The sequence below is a fragment of the Syngnathus typhle genome, linkage group LG9, assembly GCF_033458585.1.
Source record: "Syngnathus typhle isolate RoL2023-S1 ecotype Sweden linkage group LG9, RoL_Styp_1.0, whole genome shotgun sequence".
NCBI classification, from domain to species: domain Eukaryota; kingdom Metazoa; phylum Chordata; class Actinopteri; order Syngnathiformes; family Syngnathidae; genus Syngnathus; species Syngnathus typhle.
In genome coordinates, this window is record NC_083746.1 from 13,120,001 (window position 1) to 13,143,914 (window position 23,914).

General features: G+C 43.5%; 1 protein-coding gene across 1 annotated transcript in view; it reads right to left on the reverse strand.

Moving 5' to 3' along the window:
* The window catches only part of efnb2a (ephrin-B2a), a 37,917-nt gene that overhangs the window by 220 nt on the left and 13,783 nt on the right, over positions 1–23,914 (reverse strand). Inside the window, exons 2-5 of the mRNA XM_061287019.1 lie at positions 17,061–17,344; positions 6,048–6,140; positions 5,078–5,188; positions 1–1,289 (exon numbers count right to left, since the gene is read on the reverse strand). The exon at positions 1–1,289 is cut by the window's left edge and continues 220 nt beyond it. Of these exons, the coding sequence (XP_061143003.1) occupies positions 883–1,289; positions 5,078–5,188; positions 6,048–6,140; positions 17,061–17,344 (895 nt within the window). The 3' untranslated portion in view covers positions 1–882. The remainder of the gene's footprint in view (positions 1,290–5,077; positions 5,189–6,047; positions 6,141–17,060; positions 17,345–23,914) is intronic.

Here is a 23,914-nt window from a genome sequence, read left to right on the forward strand (position 1 = left end):
ACCAGGATATCAAAGCCACACATAATCAAATCAAACGTACATAGGATACACACTGGATACAACCTTCAAGTAACATGAAAGAAGAATTTGGTGAGAACGCATCTATGAATTGGGACAAATGGTGTATCCACAAAAAAAAAATGTTGAAATTGACAGGTGTGCGTAGTAGTGGGTGGGCTGACAGGGTGTTTGGGTGATATCTGCAAGTCAGTCAGAGTCCCAGAGAGGATGGTTATAAAATATTTCCCCCTTTCCTTGTTCGCCTGGGGAATCAAATTGTCATTCAAGCCAGCGAACATCAAGGGTGGGCAGCCACTTTGTAAGTTCATGGTCAGCCTAATTCTTCTCTGTTACCTTTCTTCCAGGCTCAAATATATGCCTCTTTCCAGCTAATTTTATTTTTCCAACCGACATTCTCTATGATGAATCTTTCACATCCATTTAGTCGTCTCTCCTTTCCATGACAGCAAAATAAAAACAACACTTGCATCTCTCAAACCTCTTGGACCTAACATATCAAGCTCCCGAACATGCAAGCCACTTGTGCACAAACCAGAAAAGGGAGAAAGTTTGGACAAAAGATACACTCCATTTTTCCTTTTCCTATTGCCCAAAGCCACGCAGTAGCAGCAGCAGCAGCAATTTCTCAGGTCTCTGCCAATCCCAGTCAAACTCGCTGTGAACATATCAGAGGAAGTAGGTATAATCTAAAGTTGACAATGAAAACTTTACTGACAAAGAATCATAGGAGAGGACTTGGCAGAATGAAAGAAAAAGGGTGAGGGAGTTTGTTTGCAGGGATGGGGGCTGTGCTAGCTGAAACCATGAACGCGCCAATCTCTACAGTGATCCAGTAAGTCTCGTGTTTTTCAACGTTCCTCTTCAAACTTTATAATATATGTTGGCAGGGCTCTGCGGCGGCATCTCTTGAACTATGTAGACCGGGTGGCCGTAATCGCCACTGACCTTCTCGTAGTGGGGGCAAAAGACACTGTCTGCAGTCCTGAGCGGGATGATGATGTCGCTGGGCTCGGAGCCATTATTGTTTCCACCACTGCCACTTCGCTTAGGCGTGGCCAGCGTGCTCAGAGACAATGTAGCTGCATGCTGTGGAGAGTGCTTGCGGTGACGCCGCCGGTATTTGAGAAGCAGTAGCACCAGCATGATGATGATGATGATAAAGATGACACTGCCTGAGGCAATGCTGACGAAGATGGCCACCCCAGAACCGATGATATTGGATGACTTCCCGCCTGTGTTGTTTGCATCGCTTTCTCTGGATGCTGCACCTGCCAAACATAAAAAAAAAGCCATGAGAGTCTAAATGACAAAAAAAAATATTCATCCATTCAAAATATGTGTCCATCATATGTTACTTATGCGGCTATTATAGAAGCTTTGTGTTTTAATGTAAAATGCAAACGTGCCATTGCAAAGGACAAGGATGAAAACTGTTGAAACTGAGATGAACTATAAGAACAATAAAGACACTGCATTTGTGTACCAACATTAATAGAATTGTGAATAGTGTTACTTGGTTTTGTTTGCAATTCGCAAAATTTAGACGTAGCGAATGCTTTCACTGAAAAAAACAGGGAGAGGAGCCCTCATTTTCAACATTATTTTCATAATGTATCCTCCAAAGAGATAAATGACAGCACAGTGACTAGAGTACAAGAAAAGGAGTAAGTAATAAGACTTATATTGAAGGCTTTTCTATGAAGATTATATTCAATTACCGTTTTTTTCCATGTATAATACGCAAAATTTAACTAATTTATTGTCCTAAAATCCGGGTGCGCATTATGCATGGGTACAACAATTTTTGAAGAGAATCTCCCTCGAAATCCCCTTTTTTCTTGTTTGTTGTCAATCGCGCATCGCATTCAGCCATCCTGCCCAACACACTTAGTCAGTAAAATTAATAATTGACGACACATCGTTTGATGGAATGGTGCACACCATCAAGGGTGTGTTATTGTCAATTATTGTTTGTTTTTTAATCTCCATCGCAGACCCCATATATCATGTGGAGGCCGCCATTACAGTATGCGCAGAACGGATGCGCAAGACACGTCAGCTATATAAAGAGCGAGAGTTCAGTTTTCTTCCTATTAGTTTCAATTCACCGTTTAATTAGCAGTTTCAATCAGCAAATAACAAAATGTGTATTACAGGAAATATTTTATTTCACAACACTTTGCCTTGTTCCTTTTTTCTATGCTGTTCACTTCAAACACGCGCCATACGAACACAATGCTCTCGTATCAGACGCTTGCTCGATCACCTGCTCGTTTGCTGTCACAATGTACCCTACACAAATCCGAAACATTTGTTGCGGCTCCGAGTCACGACGAGGGGCAAGTTTTGGTTTCCAAGGATGTTTTTATTCCTCTTCAACTTCTCTCCCATACAGAGCCACCTTTTTCACATGTCCGCACTTTCCTCTCTTTTCATTTTAACCTAACTGATCGCGGTGGTGCCTTTCTGGGCAGTCGGAGAAATCAACGCCAACAAAAAAAATACATCCAGCCTAGTTAAGAAATCACCAGAAAGATCACCATGACAATTGTGAATAATAAATAAATAATTATTATATATATTATTATTATAATAATAAATAATTGTAATAAATAACTGGAACATCACTCAAATATTGGTGATCCTGTTGAGAGTCTCACATATTTCTTCGCTATCGAGTTTGCTACTGCATGCGCAGTGATACTGACCGGCAGAATAACATCCGGTTGTTCCCAAAGATGATCTTTTTTCTGAAATAATTTTACGTTTACGGACTTAAGTAGGAGTCAAAATTTGGGTGCGTATTATACATGGGTACAGGCTTTTTCCCAACATCGACATGCTATTTTTAGGGTGCGTATTATACATGGGGGCGTATTATACATGGTAAAAAACGGTAGTGAACATTTGCATACAATCTATGTACACGGTTACCTTAAAAGTAGGACAAAAAATGTCACTAAGATGTGCACAGCATAATTTTAAACTAACAGCCCAGGGGGTAAAAAATTAAAAAAGATCTCTTTCTAGTTTTTTATGAACTTCTAAATGGAAATGGTTTACATCCATGACTGAAGTGTTGATGTTCTCAGGTGCTACCTGGCTATCTATGCTTTCTGCTGATCTTTTGAGGCCTAAAAGTAATACATCAGCGGTCGTACTGAGGTAAGAGCTGATACAAGATGGCTGGCATCCCAAAGCAAGGACCCTTGTGCTGTTGTACAAGGAGATTATACTACCTCATACACTCTGCTCTAATGCCCATATGCTCATTGTAGCACCTGACACGAAACGGGATTTTTTTATGATACCACAGAATATATTATGCAGGGGAATAAACTACCGTTTTGTTCCGTGTATAGTGCGCCCCCATGTATAGTACGCACCCCTAAAAATGGCATGCTGATGCTGGAAAAAAGCTTGTACCCATGTATAATACGCACCCAATTTTTATGAATTTTTTAAAAAAAAAAATTTTTTTTTTTTTTTTTTTTTTTAAGTCCCAATGACAGTCACACACGCAGGGAGGCAATGGGTCCCATTTTTATAGTCTTTGGTATGGTCTTAACTAGGCTGGATGTAATTTTTTTTGTTGGCGTTGATTTCTCCGACTGCCCGTAAACGCACCACCGCGCTCCGTGCGCATGGAGCGTGTTTGAAGTGAACAGCAGAGAAGAAAGGAACAAGGCAAAGTGTTGTGAAATAAAATATTACCTGTAATACGGATTTAGGTAGAGAACTGAACTCTCGCTCTTTATATAGCTGACGTGTCTTGCTCATCCGTTCTGCGCATCTGTAATGGCGGCCTCCGTATGATATCCGGTTTGCGTGTGTGCGAGAGCGAGAGAGAGAGAGCGCGCGAGAGAACGCTCAACCGTAGTGCGCCGCCGACCGCCCAACTGCACCGGGCTGGTCGATTATTGTGACAGAGCCGTCGCTGAAATTTAGAAGATATTTTTAAAGTCCTGATGTACTTTCTAAAATTTAAGTGGACCTCAGTGCGCACTGCGCAGGGAGCTTAATTTGGTGCAGCGCGCCGGGCGCTCACTGTCGCATTGCTTAAAGAGCGCCTTTGTGTTTTAGGATGAACAGCAGAGACCAAAGGAAGAAGGCAAAGTGTTGTGAAATAAAATATTACCTGTAATACGCATTTTGTTATTTGCTGATTGAAACTGCTAATTAAACTGTGAATTGAAACTAATAGGAAGAAAACAACTCTCGCTCTTTATATAGCTGACGTGTCTTGCGCATCCGTTCTGTGCATTTTATTTCACAACACTTTGCCTTTCTTCTCTGCTGTTCACTTCAAACACGCTCCATGCGACCGCAATGCTCTCGTATCAGACGCTTGCTCGATCACCTGCTCGTTTGCTGTCCCGTGCGCGCACGAAGCGCGGTGGTGCGTTTAAGGGCAGTCGGAGAAATCAACGCCAACAAAAAAAATTACATCCAGCCTAGTTAAGACCATACCAAAGACTTTAAAAATGGGACCCATTGCCTCCCTGCGTGTGTGACGATCATTGGGACTTAAAAAAAAAAAAAAAAAAAAAAAATTAAAAAAGAATTTTTTTTTTTTTTTTCTTTTGTACCCATGTATAATGCGCACCCCGGATTTTAGGACAATAAATTAGTAAAATTTTGCGCACTATACACGGAAAAAAACGGTAGTTAAAGCAAAGCATTCTCCTAGGATTTTTAAATGAAATTCAAAAGAAATTTCTGATGCGTTGCATGTGGATATGTGCAGCTTGCTTTTGTTCAAAAATTTTTTTATGAGAATGGAGCTGGGTTAAAAAGATGGCACACAATCATTTTCCTGAAAATGTCACTCCAATGATGGATTAAATGGAGTGGACCAGCATAATGATGACTTTGAAGTCCTTGAGAGTGGAGAGGCCAGAGATGCCTATCACGTTAATGGCTAACATTCAATTACAGACTGATTAATTGGTGTCCTTTCTTTCCAGGGCTTCCTCTGTAATGCCGAATTGTTTCAATAAATCCTCCACTCAGTTACCACTTTTGCAGCATTTAAAATGACAGCATATGATCTCACCTGGCTTCTCTAGCACTTCATTATTTTTGTGGGTGTCCTTGCTGTCTGGGTGCTTAGGAGAGTATGGAACCCTGGTGGGTTTGTCTTTGGATGAAACAGGGTCAGTAGGATCTGAGAAAACACAAGATAACATTTTTGAATTGTAAGGACACAGTTTTCAAGTTAAACAAGTATTTCCATCTAAGTCAAAATTACAGCAACAAAAAATTATGATAAAGAAATCACATTACAATAGTACTCTAGATCACAATAACGAGGGGTGAAAACCACCACCGTGGTTTTAAGGATCTACGTAGCACAGCAATGTAATTCAGGATTCCGCTCACAAACAAGTAAGTTAGATTGTAAATGATTCATAGGTGTAAATTATTGTTTGGCAAAATGTATATTACGATTGTCTAGCGGCACAGACAATTGCTGATCTTTTAGCATAGGTTAGTGATAGAGGCTAATTGGGTGTTGTAGGAATGGAACTCCATAAATTCAGCATAAAACCTCATAAAACCTTAAGCTATCTACAACACAGAACCTTAAGCTATTTTCAACACGGAACCTGAAGAAACGGTCAGCCTCAGGAAATTGCAACACTAGAAGTCACCTAAGCAACTGATTCATGAATAATTACTGTATTGATTCAGAATAGAACTTCCTTTTATAGTTGTGCTATCTTGTGTGGTGCTTGTGATAACAGTTCGTGTGCATGTACGTGAGAATTAGTTACATGTGCTCAAAAGTGCAGATGTTTTCACTGGATGTAAGCTTGCTCAATTGTTTGAATGTGTGTAAAACCTTGCCTTTGATATATTCCTTACTCGCAACCCAGATGTCACAAAGACAATGACCCTCCAATGTTTCTTGTGACCTTATCAAACCATTACATTTGTTGAATGTTGCACGAATTTTCACATTGCATGAGCACTGTGTTGTGACTGCTCATTCCTTACGCTTGCTTTAATTTACTTATACTCACTTTGGCCCACTCTCATGATCATCTTCATGGACTTGGTCTTGCATACTCCCCCCTCTTGGTTGTCGATGCCTTCCATTGTGCCATTTGATGTAGCTACAGCACAAAGAGAGATAGAGGAAAAAGTGACAATTGCCACTGCAATCATCTGGTTGGGTTAAAACCTTTCTGGTGGCCTGTAGACATTATAGTCTATGCCTCGGGCTTACGTTTTGGGGGAAACAATCAGTTCAGAAAGACAATAGAAGGTGTAAAATCTTTCCGTTAAGGTACAATTTTTTTCAATTAACTTCAGTAATTGTGCCTTGTCAAGTATAGTTTTGCTTGTCTTACACACTTCCCAAAATCACACAAACAGACACACACCCGCACACACGGACACACGCGCACGCACGCACGCACACACACACACACCGGCTCACACAGGGCAACGCCAAGGCAGCCACAGGCAAGCGCCGCTTCCGGGGCAGCAGACTCCTTTAGAGGAACAATGGAAGAAGAAAGCTTGATAAAAGTGGATAAATAAATAATACTAGTTGTAGAATACTAAACTACTACAATACTAAATAAATATTTGCTGGGAATAAAATTTGTGGGTGGATTGATAGATTGTCACCTGCCACCCAGCCGCCCATTTCTATTGACATCAACCGGTCACAGCCACGTCACACACTCAAGTCAGTCACCTGCACCTGTCTTTGCTCGTTTAGGAACATTACTTAAACCCTGAGCCCTCCACACTCAGGGTCAGTCTGTCCTGTGATGCCACTTGTTTGCTCACTGCGCTTTACCCGTCTGACTCCTGTTGCCAACCTTGCCCGTTTGCTGGCCCATCTGTTGCCCGCCCTGACCACTTTTCCGTTTATGACGTTCTGATCGCCGCCCGTCCCGACTACCTGCTTGGCCCTGACCACGATTATCAACTGCGCTCTGCTCTGCTGCGCATTGGCTTTGCTGTTACCCCCGCTAGGTTGGTTCCAGCTATCGGCCAGTTGGTCACGCCGTGGAGAGCGGCCCGTCCGTCACTGCCGCCCTTGCCCACCAGTCGCATTCAAACAACGTTGTCGCACCATCCCAGCCAGACCTCCAGCACTCCCCCTTTTCCACACAACAATAAAGTCTGCATTGTACTGCATTTGGCTGTCCCGTCTGATCTGTCGGATGGATGGATAAAAATATTAGTATCTACTAAAAGCTAAACTAAACAAGTAGATGTTGAGCCTGCTCTTCAAAACATGAACATTGTCGTTCGGCAAACTGTTTCAGTGGTGGGGGACACAGTGATGGAAAAACACCTCGCCAACACCAGTCCATGACATAGAACACTTTGCAGGAGGATCGCAGGGACAGCGAGAGTTCATAAAGTACAAGCAATTCTGAAAGATAAGAAGGTCCAAGACCATCAAGACACAAACAACTGAAAGAAAAATTGCACTTGGGAAGTTGATTTGCAATAAAACAACCCAACAAGTTGGGTCAATTTTGGACCGATTAAATTTATTGAGATTGATGCCCATTGCAATATTTGGCAGAATCTAATTTGGTTATTTAATTAATCAGCTGATTAAAATATATATAATTAATCAGAACTTTCCTTTTCGTCCATTTATGCTACAAAGAAAAACTTGCCTTTTTTTTATATATATTTTTTTTTCTGCCAGCATGAGGGGGTTTGAATGGCTATCTCTGTCTTATGTTGTATGTAATGTGTAGACAACCAGCGGAGCAATTGCTTTGGCCTTAATCACTGTGATGGTTTCAAGACCCTAAAGTTCATGGTCTGTTTACTTCTATCTAGTATGCTGGCTCTAGCAGCTGCTAAGTAGGACTGCAGTTGCTTGTTTTGAGTGAAATGGGGAAGCAGGAGGAAGGGGAGAACAGGGGGTGGGGAGTAGGGCTCGTGGTCTATCAGGTCAGTAACAGAGGCTAACGAGCTGCCAGGGCTTAGTGTCTTGGCTTCCTGCCAAGGCGCAGTGGCCCGCATTCACTACATCTGCCTCCACCAGACTCGGGAGGACCCAACCCCTCCCACACCAATGCCTTCTAGTCCAAGATGATATTTTATTTCCCCTCCTGTGAACACCTTAACTACTGCCTTACAAAGCCGTCAGCCCACCCCTCCCTATCACCCCACAAATTCTACTCCCATTTCTACCATTTTCCTACAAGAGCATTACACGGCAGATTCTTAAGAAAGATGCTTTCTGTCTCCATTTGCCTTTGTTTTTCTTCTCACATCTACTATTTTGATTTGACTGTGATGGGAGGAGACACAAAGATGATGTTAACAAGGACTCCCTCACTCCTTCCATTCTCCCCTTTCATTCTCCCTCCTCTTACCCCATGCCTTTCTCACGAGCTGAACTCTGGCTTTCCCGTAGTGGCCATAAAGCACATTACAGACAAAGGTCCATGATCGCTCGTGATCGTCTGTGTGCATGTGAGTGTGCATGTGAGTGTGTGCGTGTGCGGCCGCGCGTGTGTGCGTGCATGTGTGTTTGTGCGTGTGTGTGTGTGTGAGTGCGACTGTGTATTAAGTATTATAAAAGCAACACTGCTGACTTGTGAGTGATTAACACAGACAGCAAACTACGGCCCATGGGCCGGATTTGGCCCGCGGGGCCGTTTAATCCGGCCCGCTAAACCTGAATAAATTGTATTATTATACATTGCTTTGGGTCATTTTCCCTTCAATGACTGCATTTCCCCAGTAGATAGACAAACGCCCGCCCGCGCATTTACTCTCGGAAGCCGTGCCTGCGCACTCACAATTGCGTGTACGTACTAAGTAGTAGGGACCGCTGGACTAACACCATGAGGGCATGTTTTTACAGTTGTGTTTATAGCATGGTACATTGGTGCAGACAGGTGTGTGGCAACAACTGAGAAGAGAAAGACTATTTATGGTTTAACCAAAAGAAGGCCAAAAATGTTGTTCTAATTTGATTTGCAACACATGGCAGGGAAAATGTCTTCAATTTGAGGGAATTTGAAACTTCTCTGGTCCTGTTACATGCAGAGTAATTGTGTTGTGCCAGGCAAGCCAGAGTAGGATTATAGCATAATTGTGGGGTTTCCATCCAAATCTTTCCAAATTTTAAGTGGATTTAGAGAAAATGCGCAAAATGAACATGTGACTTATTCAGGTTTCAAATTGGTTTTTATTTTGTGAATGTTGAGAGGAGCTGGCGCCATGAGATGATGTCATATGAGAGCTGTCATAATAATAATAATAATGATAATATTGATAATAATAATAATTATTATTATTAGTAGTAGTAGTAGTTGTAGTAGTAGTATAATTATAGTAATAATTATGATTCTTATTATTATGATTATTATTATCATTTTTGTGTCCTTAATTAGCAATTTAACATGATTTTTGAGATGATGGGTTGGTGTTGATATTTGTGGCAAACTGTTTGCAGAGATGGGGATTCTGTCGCAGAGACGGAACGGTCTGTACTAACGCCCATTCAGTGGCCGAAGAATGAGAAAGTCAAAAAAAGGACAGACTGATGATGAACGAAAGTGGTTTTTCATCCATCCGTCTAATTGTCCCTATCCACGTCAGGCACCAACTAACCTCTTAAATTAGTTAACCCATAAAATTGGTTTAAAATGGTTTAATCTGAAGTCGTTTGGATGATTGTTTGACCAGGAAGAATTTGGTCCGACATTGGCTTGTTGACCAACAATTCGACCAACCGCAAAAGCAGACGTATGCCCTAATTCAGTGGTCCCCAACCTTTTTTGTGCCACGGACCGGTTACATGTCAGAAATATTTTCGCGGACCGGCATTTATATAAATCAGGGGTCCCCAAACTTTTTCCTGTGAGGGCCACATAACCTTTCCCTTCTCTGATGGCGGGCCGGTGGCAGTTTGTAACAGAAAAAGTGTGACGATCGTAGGGGAGCTTAAAAAATTATTGTTTTCCAGAAAGCCACACATAACCAAATAACGGTTATTTAATAACCCTTACCAGGTTCTTTACAGAAAAAAAGTCAGGAAACAAATAATAACACTATTAATGAAATAAATAATAACTAAACCCTCTCTGAGTTCTTCACAGAAAAAACAGGAAATAAATAATAACTAAATAACTCTCTCTGGGTTCTTCATAGAAAAAAAACCATGGAACATTAACTTTCTGTTGTGCCATGCACAATCTTAACAGATAAAAGTTCAGCTCAGTTGTCAGAGCAGAACCTCTCTGACACATATGAGCAGTCTCTTAAAGTTCTTGTGTTCCTTCCTTATAATCCTTTTGTAGGTTCCAGTAGGCTTGTAGACACCGCTGTCTTTTTAGTTTTTAGTTTGATAGTGCGTCATAGTCTGGAGTAAAATTTCTTGTGGCAATTCTTAGGCGAGATCCGAGGTGTTGGTCCGTTTACCTCGATCTGTGACGGGTAGATGTTGACGTTCATGTGGCTGAACGTCACGTCGCGTACGTCGAGCCAAATTGGCAACTCTTTTAAACGCTCGGCACTGTGTTCACCCTGCTTTACTTGGGCGACATTTTAACGGAAGGATTCCAGGGGAAGGTTTGTGGGTGGCTTTAGCGCAAAACTGCATCTGAAAGCTCAGCGCGCAAATTACAAGAATGCTGTCGTCACAGCCCACGCTCTAAATTCGGGACTGATACAAATAGAGCGCGAGTGCGCCATGTCCGTACACGCACTTGTGAGTGTGCACCGAGCTTTCTGACACGGCTTCCGGTAGTAAATGCGCAGGCGAGCTTCCCCATCTACTGGGGAAACGCAGTCATTGCAGGCAAAATGAGCAAAAAAAAAAAAAAGTTATAATACAATTTATTCAGGGTTGGCGGGCCGGATTAATCGGTCCCGCGGGCCGTATCCGCCCCGCGGGCCGTAGTTTGGTGACCCCTGATATAAATAAATAATATCCATCCATCCATCCATCTTCTTCCACTTATCCGGGGTCGGCTCGCGGGGGCAGCAGCTTCAGGAGGGACTCCCAGACTTCCCTCTCCCCAGCCACTTCATCTAGCTCATCCCGGGTGATCCCAAGGCGTTCCCAGGCCAGCTGAGAGACATAGTCTCTCCAGCGCGTCCTGGGTCATCCCCGGGGTCTCCTACCGGTGGAACATGCCCGGAACACCTCCCCAGGGAGGCGTCCAGAAGGCATTCTGATGAGATGCCCGAGCCACCTCATCTGGCTCCTCTCAACGTGGAGGAGTAGCGACTCTACTCCGAGTCTCTCCCGGATGACCGAACTTCTCACCCTATCTCTAAGGGAGAGCCCGGACATCCTGCGGAGAAAACTCATTTTGGCCGCTTGTATCCGGGATCCCGTTCTTTCGGTCATGACCCATAGCTTGTGACCATAGGTGAGGGTAGGAGCGTAAATCGACCGGTAAATTGAGAGCACCGATCCGCGTGTCGATCTCGCGCTCCATCCTCCCCTCACTCGTGAACAAGACCCCAAGATACTTAAACTCCTCCACTTGGGGCAGGATCTCATCCCCTATCTGGAGAGGGCATTCCACCCTTTTCCGACCGAGGACCATGGACTCTGATTTGGAGGTGCTGACCCTCATCCCACCGCTTCACACTCGGCTGCGAACCGCTCCAGTGCGAGCTGGAGATCACGGCCTGAAGAAGCCAACAGCACCACGTCGTCTGCAAAAAGCAGAGACGCGATGCTGAGGTCCCCAAACCGGACACCATCAACGCCTCGGCTGCGCCTAGAAAAACTGTCCATAAAAATTATGAACAGAATCGGTGACAAAGGGCAGCCTTGGCGGAGTCCAACCCTCACTGGGAACGAATCCGACTTACTGCCGGAAATGCGGACCAAACTCTGGCATCGGTGATACAGGGACCGAACCGCCCTTATCAGTTGGCTCGGTACCCCGTACTCCCGAAGCACCCCCCACAGGACCTCCCGAGGGACACGGTCGAACGCCTTCTCCAAGTCCACAAAACACATGTGGACTGGTTGGGCGAACTCCCATGCAACCTCGAGGATCCTGCTGAGGGTGAAGAGCTGGTCCACTGTTCCACGGCCAGGATGAAAGCCACACTGTTCCTCCTGAATCCGAGGTTCGACCTCCCGACGGACTCTCCTCTCCAGCACCCCTGAATAGTCCTTACCAGGGAGGCTGAGGAGTGTAATTCCCCTGTAACTGGAACACACCCTCCGGTCCCCCTTCTTAAAGAGGGGAACCACCACCCCAGTCTGCCAATCCAGAGGCACTGTCCCCGATGTCCACGCAATGCTGTAGAGACGTGTCAGCCCCACAACATCCAGAGCCCTTAAGAAATTCGGGCGGATCTCATCCATCCCCGGGGCCTTGCCACCAAGGAGTTTTTTAACTACTTCAGTGACTTCGACCCCAGAGATTGGAGAGTCCGCCTCAGAGTCTCCACGCCCTGCTTCCACAATGGAAGGCATGTAGGTGGAATTGAGGAGGTCTTCGAAGTATTCTCCCCACAACTCACGAGTCGAGGTCAGCAGCACGCCATCCCCAATGTAAACAGTGTTGACGTTGCACTGCTTCCCCCTCCTGAGACGCCGGATGGTGGACAAGAATTTCCTCGAAGCCGTCCGGAAGTCATTCTCCATGGCCTCGCCAAACTCCTCCCACGCCCGGGTTTTTGCCTCAGCAACCGCCGAAGCCGCGTTCTGCTTGGCCATCCGGTACCTGTCAGCTGCCTCCGGAGTCCCGCAGGCCAAAACGGCCCGATAGGACTCCTTCTTCAGCTTGACGCCGGAGCCATACAAAAATCATCGCCGACAAAGTTTAATTATATTTTAATTTAGATTCAACATTACACAAATACTAACAAACGTGCCAGGATATTCCTGGTCCACCACCAAATAAAATTTTGTTTAGATTGTTTAAGCCTGTATGTAGTTTGATAGTTTGATATCCTTTCACTGCTATGCAGATGACAGATCTATGTCCCGCAGAGCAAAAAGGACATGTTCTCTGACATGGGAGAAATCAAAGCCTGGATGTCACTGAATTTCCTAAATCTGATTGTCTCATTGCTATATGTGAAGTGCTTTGTAACAGCTTCAGCTGTAGCAAAATGCGCGGTACAAAGAAAGTTGCATTGCATTGATAACTAGAATTTTGCAATTTCTGGAGAAATTGCGTGTGAAGGCGAAATGTATGAATAACTTCTTCGGGGAATGCTGCCGAACGATGTTGAAACGTGTTGAATTACTTGAGAAATGTAGAATATTTGGAGAATTTGTGGTGAATTTCAAAATAGAAGCTGTGAAGTTTTTGGTAAGTTGTGGAATAGGTAGAAAAATGATGAACAGTTGAAAGTTGGAATGGGTTGAATCGGTTGAAAAATGTAGAAATGAGAAGGGAAAAAGGAAATATTGGAGAATTGGGTGTGAATTTCAAAATAAAAGCTGTGAAGTTTTTGGTAAATTGTGGAATAGGTAGAAAAATGATGAACAGTTGAAAGTTGGAATGGGTTGAATCGGTTGAAAAATGTAGAAATGAGAAGCGTAAAAGGAATTGGGTGTGAATTTCAAAATAAAAGATGTGAAGTTTTTGGTAAGTGGGAAGTTGTGGAATAGGTAGAAAAATGATGAACAGTTGAAAGTTGGAATGGGTTGAATCGGTTGAAAAATGTAGAAATGAGAAGGGAAAAAGGAATTGGGTGTGAATTTCAAAATAAAAGATGTGAAGTTTTTGGGACGTGGGAAGTTGTGGAATAGGTAGAAAAATGATGAAAAGTTGAAAGTTGGAATGGGTTGAGTCGGTTGAAAAATGTAGAAATGAGAAGGGAAAAAGGAATTGGGTGTGAATTTCAAAATAAAAGATGTGAAGTTTTTGGTAAGTGGGAAGTTGTTGAATAAGTAGAAAAATGATGAACAGTTGAAAGTTGGAATGGGTTGAATCGGTTGAAAAATGTAGAAATGAGAAGGGAAAAAGGAATTGGGTGTGAATTTCAAAATAAAAGATGTGAAGTTTTTGGTAAGTGGGAAGTTGTGGAATAGGTAGAAAAATGATGAACAGTTGAAAGTTGGAATGGGTTGAATCGGTTGAAAAATGTAGAAATTAGAGTAGAAAAACGAAATTTTAGAGAATTTTGGTTGAATTTCAAAATAAAAGATGTGAAGTTTTTGGTAAGTGGGACGTTGTGGAATAGGTAGGCAAAAGATGAACAGTTGAAAGTTGGAACGAGTTGAATCGGTTGAAAAATGTAGAGGTTAGAGGTGAAAAACGAAATTTTGTGAAAATTTGTCGGAATTCTTAACGTGAAAACGTGAAATTTTCGAATTTGGGAATTTTGGGAATGTCGAGAATTCTTCCGAATGTGATTAGAATGTGCTGAATGATGTGAATTTCAAATTGGAACGACGTAAATGTGAAATGTCGAATGTGCCATTAAGAATGAATGGGGAAAAATTTGTCGGAATTTGGGGAATTTTGCGGAATCGGAAAATTTTCGGAACGAGAAAAATACAAGCGCTCGTCGCGTGAATATTTGGAATACGTGAAAAGTGGAATGGAGTGAATCGGATGAATTATGTGGAAGATGAAACGTGTCAAAAAAGTGTGGAGAATAAAATAGAAGAATAATAATAATAGAGAATGGTGTAGAATAACATATGTGTGAAGGCCTTCGCCTTCACACAATGAAACATTTAATTAGTGGAAATTCACCTGTGTGCGTTTCAATCAAACAATTATTTTCACTGGAATATGTTAACAGTTTATTTCTGTCTGAAAAATACTGGATTCGCTGTCTATTGTTTTCTTCTTTGTTGTTTTTAACCTCTGTCAATCGACTTCACTGTCTATTTCTCTTCACTGTCTATGTCTTTCATCTCTACTATCTCTATCATTCGCCTTTTTTGCTCATGTAGCGTCATCTTGCATACAAGGCTCTGATCTTCAGGCGATGCTGCCACAAACTATCACATCAAATTCATTTGCTCCTAACTGGAGCAGCAAGCACAGCCACTTAAAGACACATTCATGGACACAGCCATGCATGAAAGCACATAGTGCACACTTGTAGGCACAGTGACAGAAATATCTGCAGACATAATGCTGCCTGTTGGACAGATGCAACACTACATGTGTCAAGCAGACGGCTCACACACACGCACGCATGCACGCCACGCTCGCACGCACACACACACACAAGCACAAACACAAAAGACTCAATTTATTTTTAGCACAGGAAATAGACTTGAATGTCTGTCAAAAACACATTGAAAAAAACAGTGTGGATGTACTTGAATCAAATTGTTTGAATTGATTGTGTATCTGATCCATGTATTATAATTCTAGCCTTTGCAGTTTATCAACATAAAGCAGCACTAATCCAATTGGTTGAGATCCAGATCTTTTGATTTGATGTGAGTTCCTTGGCAATTGAGAGAGGACATGGAGGATTAAACGCTGGTTAATTAATTATGTATCAAGTGCTCTCTCCTAAAGCCTAATCAAATCCTTGCAGTTAATCTTGAGTGTGAGCTAATGAGAATGGACATCACCAGTTCCCATCATGGTGCCGTACACTAAACGGAAACCAGGCAGAATATTTTGGCAAATACAAGACTAGGCACAAAAATGGGAACACTAGCTATTCATCACACTTTACAATATTGTGCCCTTTCCCCATTAAGACCTCAATGTGGGATCTCCTGAGGTACACCTCAAGCTACGTCTTTGCGTATTGAGTAATGACTGTTGATAGGGAGAAGTTTGCATGGAATATAAAACCTGTTAATGAGAACCCTTTGTTTCGCATTCAAACTGACCGATGCAGTTGGCAGATGTATTTTGTGTAACGCTAGTGGAAATTGAAAATTATTTTTTGTTCATGCTGTGATAAAGCTGAGAAATATTATCTATGGTGAGGTAGAGCCAAGGGGATGTTTGTTGTTGCCATACTAAGCATACATCTGAACAGTGTGCACAGAGAAGCTGCTCCAAACGTCACCCTAAGCATTGGGATAATATTCACCATCGCCACACATCTGTTACGCTTCTACGTATACATGTGACACATCTTTATCACTTACTCATTCAAATTCACCTTTATCTAAATCTAAACCTACTATGTCATCTCTAATCCTAAACTGATAGAATTTTGTGGCAGAAATCTAGGCAGATCATTCTCGTAGAAGCATCAGACCTAAACGTCAATATTGACGCATCAATGTTTGACCTCAACGTTTGGGTGAAGCAAGCTTGGGAGGAGGTAAGAAATGGGTAATTGAGCTTGTGGTCCTCTTAAATCTTTGAGCACACACACACACGTGTGCACACACACGCGCACTCAGACACACACCATTTTAGTTCAGCATCAGACGATTGAATTGAGATTGTGTCTGTGAAAAGGCTGACCGACAATGTCTCTAACTCTCACTTGCAAAACCATGAAAGCTTAAGGCTAGATTTAATGAAGTTTGATGTATGTGACAATACAAATAGCACAAGGGACACTTGTTTGTTTTAAAGAAGCTTGCCAAGATTTGCATCTGGAGGAAATAGGTGCAAGCATTAGCCAGTTACTGCATGAGGTTTCTAAACGCACTTCTAGTTTAAATTGCACATTATAATTGGACACTGTTTGGATTATGTAGTATTTCCAGCAATTGTTTCCCTATCTGAACACAACATTTCTGATTCCCCTTCCTTCTGGAGAGTAAGAATTATTGCCTTCCTCAACAGTGACAGCACACAGATGGCAGTGGCACAGCTTCACAGATGGTCTTATCTTAAATACACCCCCATTTGCACCACACAGATGGTTCAGTCCACCTCCCATATTACAACCCAAGAGGCCTTCACTAAACTCTGTCAAAATTTCCCTGAGGATGTTAGTACATCGCAGGTAATCAGCACTGTGGACTGGCCCTAAATATAATGTGGAACTATCAAGTAAATTACACACCCAAACAAACTGGATGAGACACCGTTGCTAAACTAATCTTAAGGGCACCGTTAACATGAATAAACATTTAAAGGAACAGCAGAGATCACAGTGCATATATTACTGATACTTACAGATGATGTAATAGTCTTTTCCCCTGAAGAACTCCAAACCCCAAAGGTTGGGACTGAACTCCTGAAACTTGAGGGTGAACTTTACGTCCTGGTCAGGTTTGACACAGTTGAGCAGCGGTGTGTCAGCCTTGGTGATGGTGCAACTCTCTAGCTGCTCCCTGGGCACCATATATACCTTGTAATACTCTATTCCCTCACCGACCCCACCATCCACTCGAGGGCACACAATGTCCAATTTATCCCCAATCTGAGGGTAAAGTACCACACCTTGTCCTGGCACAAATCTGAAAGAATAAAGAAAGGACAGAACCTCAGTATTTCACATCACCACATACATTGTGTATAGTATTTTGGAGCGTTTGTTGGACTTAAATTGTAAAAATCATCACCGTCAAATACCATTAATGGAATTAGTAACTATGTCCTGAATTCTCAATGACAAAGCATTATGGCAAAAGTTCTGGTAGGATTGGGCAAATGTGCAAGTGCAAATAAATTCACCCTTATCCACCCCTCATAAATGTAAGAAAATACGCATTTTATTCAAATGTAGTACGTGGACTAAACTAATTAAGTAAATAAGTGACAAGAAAGGCATATAAAAAACACATAAGTAATGGGAGGCAGGCACCAACAAAACTGAAAAAAAACGAAAAGCCTTGGTATGTGAGGCAACATTTCAACAACAGCAACAGTCGCAGGAACTCATCGGCAGGAAGCCTGGAGGGCTTTGTCTGAGAGTGTAATTGAATTTCCCTAAATATTTCCCAAAAGTAAAATAATAGCGCCATTTAGTCCGGAGAAGCCCTACAGCATTCCAACAACACACATTGTCACGACTCGTCCCCGGTTGTTTTGTTATGTGTATGTTGCCGTGGTTTCTGTTTGCATCGCCCCTCCCCTCCTGTGCTACCTCAATCAATGTAACCACAGTCACCTGCCTCTTGTTACCTGTTTTGTATTTAGGTCCTGTCTGCCCCTCACTCCCTTGTCGGATCATTGATGTCTCCTGTCTCACGTCGCTGTCGGTCAGTTCTGTTTCAGCTATCCAGTCTGTCGGTCAGTCCAGTTATGATGTTGTTGGTTGTGTTCGGTTGTTATGTTAGTTTGTCTGTCTGTTCCCCCTCATCCTCCCTTCCAACTACCTTTTCCCTCACTAAACCCTGGTCCAAGCTGCATTTGGTCGCCCTGCTCCATTCCGATCCGTGACACACATATTCTCGTCCACGAGTCTTTATTTGCTGTGTCCTCAGGTTAATCTAATCGGGAACGTTACCCACAGATGCTGCTCTAAACAACTAAATGCACACATGCAAAAAATACATTTAAATAAATGATTGTCCGGTAAACATATTTATCGCCTCAAACACATTTTCAGCCGTGTGCGTTAAAAGATGTATATGCGTCAGTCATTTTGCAGAATTAAATCAGCACACATAAGGAGATAATGACATTAGACCAGTGGTTCTTAACTTTGTTGGAGGTACCAAACCCTGCCAGTTTCATATCCGCATTCACCAAACCCCTCTTTAGTGAAAAATAAATAAATAAATTTCAAATTCAAGACATAGATGTTTTTTACGGATTTACAAAATAAACATCACCTTGTTCAAAGAACAAAGCCAACACAACGCATGAATTCACCACAAAAATTTCTGCTGTTGCCTTTGCGAGACCAGTTCAGATATGCATCATCACAAATTTACACAATAAATCTGGTGTGTTCGGACCTCCGCAGTGGAGGCTCTGGCGAAACCCTGAGACTGACTCACCGAAACCCAAGGGTTCGATCGAACCCAGGTTAAGAACCACTGGATTAGAGATTAGGGCTGCTCAATTAATCAAATTTTAATCATAAACACGATTTTGGCTCCAGACAATCTCATTCATCATCAACTCAATTCATATAATTGAGAACAAACGACTATAGGGGATATGCACGTGACGTCACAGACCGGCTGACGGTTTGTTTGGGTGGCAAAAAGCGGCGGACGCTGGGCGGCGCTAATAGGGCCAAGGCTGGACTGAGCTTTAGAGATACGTGTACTGGGGCATTTTGTTAGCATTTTATCTGTGGCAGATCGTGGCAGAGTTGTTACGGTGCAACTTTGACCATGGTGAAGAGTTGTTGTGCCATAGGACGTGCCTATCGCTTCCAAAAAGGCGTTACCAAAAAGCTGGATCGGTTCCCTGCGGACCAGACCAGAAAGGATAGCTGGGTGGCAGCACTTCGTAGGGCGGAACATGGCCGCAACAGCTCCAAGCTTTGGAAGCCAACTATCCATTCTTACATCTGCTCAGATCACTTTGCGGGAGGTATGTAATTTTGTTTTATTGACGTCAACATTCATCTGTGAGGTGTTGCTTAGATATTCCCTTTTTCTTGCTGCTACTCGGCCTAAGGAATGGATAATTACACAGCTTCATTACAGTATGTTTGTCCAATTGCTAGTTTCTAATAATTAGATTGTTCACGTATCTACAGAATCATCCATTGTCACTGGCGGATACACCCAAAGATCAGTTTGGCCCCACCTGAAACACCAAACTGGATCGGGCAGTTTCCATTTTTATATCAAGCTTGTCTGAAAAACACGAATGTTATATTTTTTCAACTTTTCAATGTATCTCTTGCGGCTTTCTTGGTCCAACTGGACGAAATAATCACTCATGACACCCACCCAGGCCGCCATCCTCATGAGTCCAGTGGCAGCGGACGAGGCTTTTTGCCACCCAAACAAAAATGGCCGTCTTGATCTGTGACGTCAGTGCATATCGTCTATTTGGTGTTTCCGTTCTGAGACGTGCATGCGCAACTCAACCGCAGTGCCCCCGCGTGTGTGTAGAGTGGAGATCCAGGCCATATTTAATAGGCGGTGTTGTCTCTTAACGCGTTCAATGAACGGAGGTTCATGAACTCGTTCATATTTTGCATGAACGTGAACTGAACGTAGCGTATTTTTGCTCCGTGGACGTTTATGTGAACGCCCTTTTGGGGACATTGAATAGTTTTGAAAGGCAATTTACAGTTCAACAATGCCAGGTTTTCGCTTCTTAGACTTCAAAATAAAGCCCAGCTAAACACACTGTAAACGAGGCTAAAATAGGCGGGGGAAAAGGCTTTTGTAATCCCGGCCACAACAACCAGTCGCGATGACAGACGTGCCGCCATTTGATGAAAACTCATGTTGCGGGACAAACATTTTTGTAAAATATGGAATTCACCAAAATGTGACTGGGTTTCGGCCTGATGCCAGCAAGATAGGTATCAAGCACAAAAATATTCCTGCCGAAAACATTACTGCAGGTGTTTTCATGTTTTTTTTCAAATGATGAGTATACGTTTGCCTTAGAGTCGGAATGGAATCAATAATTCTGAGACTTAAACTGTAACCATAAATATACCTTGCCAAAGGTCATGAATGGATCATTTGATGCATTTAAACAAGGAAAAAAAAAAATAATTGTCTGCAGCAAAAAGATTGCAGATTACCGTTTTTTTCCGTGTATAATGCGCAAAATTTAACAAATTTATTGTCCTAAAATCTGGGGTGCGCATTATACATGGGTACAAATTTAATTTTTTTTCATGGTACAACAAAACCAACAACAGGACTGACCGACAAAGTCGTGGAACAAAAAGACAGGGTGACATTACCAAAGACAGGAACAGAAACCAAACAGACATCATGACAGTAACACATGCAATGATCCGACGGTGAGCGAGGGGCAGACAGGACTTAAATACAAAACACGTTACATTGATTGAGGTGACACAGGAAGGGAGGGGCGACGCGAACAGAAACTATGGCAACCTAGACACATAGCAAAACTGGGGACAAGACATGACAAATCTCCCTCGAAATAAAACTTGAAATCACCTTTCTTCTTGTTTGTTGTCAATCGCGCATCGCATTCAGCCATCCTGCCCAACACACTTAGTCAGTAAAGTTCATAATTGACGACACATCGTTTGATGCGATGGTGCAATCCTTGATGGTGTGTTATTGTAAAATATTGTTTGTTTTTTAATCTCCATCGCGGACCGGACGTCATACTGAGGCAGTATAACTGCGCATGCGCACTATGGGTCAGCTGCACAGAACGGATGCGCAAGACACGTCAGCTATTTACTAATGAGCGATGAATGTGATAGTTTAATACAATCAGCAAATAACAAAATGCGTATTACAGGTAATATTTTATTTCACAACACTTTGCCTTGTTCCTTTTGTCTCTGCTGTTCACTTCAAACACGCTCCATATGAACGCAATGCTCTCGTATCAGACGCTTGCTCGATCACCTGCTCGTTTGCTGTCACAATGTATCCGACACAAATCCGAAACATTTGTTGCGGCTCCGAGTCACGACGAGGGGCAAGTTTTGGTTTCCAAGGGTGTTTTTATTCTTCTTCAACGTCTCTCCCTTTTTCACGTCCGCACGCCTTTTTCATATGTGCGCACGGATCGCGGTGGTGCCTTTACGGGCAGTCGGAGAAATCAACGCCAACAAAAAAAAATACATCCAGCCTAGTTAAGACCATACCAAAGACTATAAAAGTGGGACCCATTGCCTCCCTGCGTGTGTGACGATCATTGGGACTAAAAAAAATTAAAAAAAAAAAATAAAAAATAATAATAATAATTGGGTGCGTATTGTACATGGGTACAGGCTTTTTTCCAGCATCAACATGCCATTTTTAGGGTGCGTATTATACATGGGGGCGCATACACGGAAAAAACGGTATTTCTATTTGTCTGTATTTGTAAACAGTTTTGTGAATTTGTAGTCATCCATCCATCTTCTTCCGCTTATCCGGGGTCGGGTCGAGGGGGCAGCAGCTTCAGGAGCGACTCCCAGACTCCCCTCTCCCCAGCCACTTCATCTAGCCCATCCCGGGGGATCCCAAGGCGTTCCCAGGCCAGCTGAGAGACATAGTCTCTCCAGCGCATCGTGGGTTGTCCACGGGGTCTCCTGCCGGAGGGACATGCTTGGAACACCTCCCCAGGGAGGCGTCCAGGAGGCATCCTGGTGAGATGCCCGGGCCACCTCATCTGGCTTCTCTCTACGTGGAGGAGCAGCGGCTCTACTCCGAGTCTCTCCCGGATGACCGAGCTTCTCACCCTATCTCTAAGGGAGAGCCCGGACACCCTGCGGAGGAAACTCATTTCGGCCGCTTGTATCCGGGATCTTGTTCTTTCAGTCACGACCTATAGCTCGTGAGCATAGGTGAGGGTAGGAGCGTCGATCAACCGCTATATTGATTGCTTTTTCTTTTGGCTCAGCTCTCTCTTCACGACGACAGACCGACTTACTGCCAGAAATGCGGACCAAACTCTGGTATCGATGATACAGGGACCGAACCACCCCTATCGGTTGTCTCGGCACCCCGTACTCCCGAAGCACCCTCCACAGAACCTCCCGAGGGACATGGTCGAACGCCTTCTCCAAGTCCACAAAACACATTTAGACTGGTTGAGCGAACTCCCAAGCACCCTTGAGGATCCTGCTGAGGGTATAGTATAAATTGTAAATTGTAGTCATTGTTGTCTTAATCTATGCGTCTGTATGTTTGAGTTTGAGTTTATTCACGCAATATCCAAGACATACAACATGATAAGATAAGATAAGATAAGATAATCCTTTATTATTCCCTCAATGGGGAAACTCCGGTGTTAGCAGCAGTACACTTAACATATACACACACACACGCATGCGGGGAAGGGGGTAAAGATTTTAAGAAGTAGAAGGTATATATAATTAAAAAAAAAATATGGACAGTGTATACAAAATACTGGCAATATACAGTGGAGATAAAAAAAATATTAGATAAAAAAATAGTGCAAAAAAAGTGCAAAGAAAGCAGGTAAAAGAGTGTGAGGTAGACAGATATTGCACATAGTGTGATTGCACATATGGTTATTGCACGTTATTGCATGTTATTTTGTCCGTTAGCTACGATGGTCGGCCTGGTTGTACAGTCTGATGGCAGCAGGGAGGAAGGACCTGCGATGCCTCTCGGTGGTGCATCGTGGGTGACGAAGCCGGTCGCTGATGGAGCTCTCCAGGGCTCTGACAGTCTCATGAAGGGGGTGGAAGACATTGTCCATGATGGAGGACAGCTTAGCCACCATCCTCCTCTCCCCCACCACCTCCACCCGGTCCAGACTGCAGCCCAGGACAGCGCCGGCTTTCTTCACCACCTTGTCCAGCCTCTTCCTCTCCGCTGCAGTGATGCCGCTGCTCCAGCAGACCACCCCATAAAAAATGGCGGACGCCACCACAGAGTCATAGAAGGTCCTCAGGAGGCCGTCCCTCACTCCGAAGGACCTCAGTCTGCGCAGCAGGTGGAGTCTGCTTTGGCCCTTCTTGTATAGGGCCTGAGTGTTAACAGTCCAGTCCAGTTTATTGTTCAGGTGAACACCCAGGAACTTGTAAGAGTCCACAATCTCTATGTCCGTTCCCTGGATGTTCACCGGCGAGGGGGGGACTTTGCGCCGGCGGAAGTCCACCACCAGCTCCTTCGTTTTCCCAGAGTTAATTTGGAGGCGGTTCCGCCGGCACCAGTCCCCGAATCTGTGATTCAGTTCTCGGTACTCCGTCTCGTCTCCGTTGTTAATGAGACCAACGATGGCGGAGTCATCCGAGAACTTCTGGAGGTGGCAGGTTGATGTGTGGTGGGTGAAGTCAGCTGTGTAGATGGTGAAGAGGAGGGGGGCCAGGACGGTCCCCTGTGGAGCTCCTGTGCTGCAGACCACCGTGTCAGACACACGGCCTCCTGTCCTCACAAACTGCGGTCTGTTTGTGAGGAAGTCCAGGACCCATGATGTCAGCTGCTGGCAGGCTCCAGCAT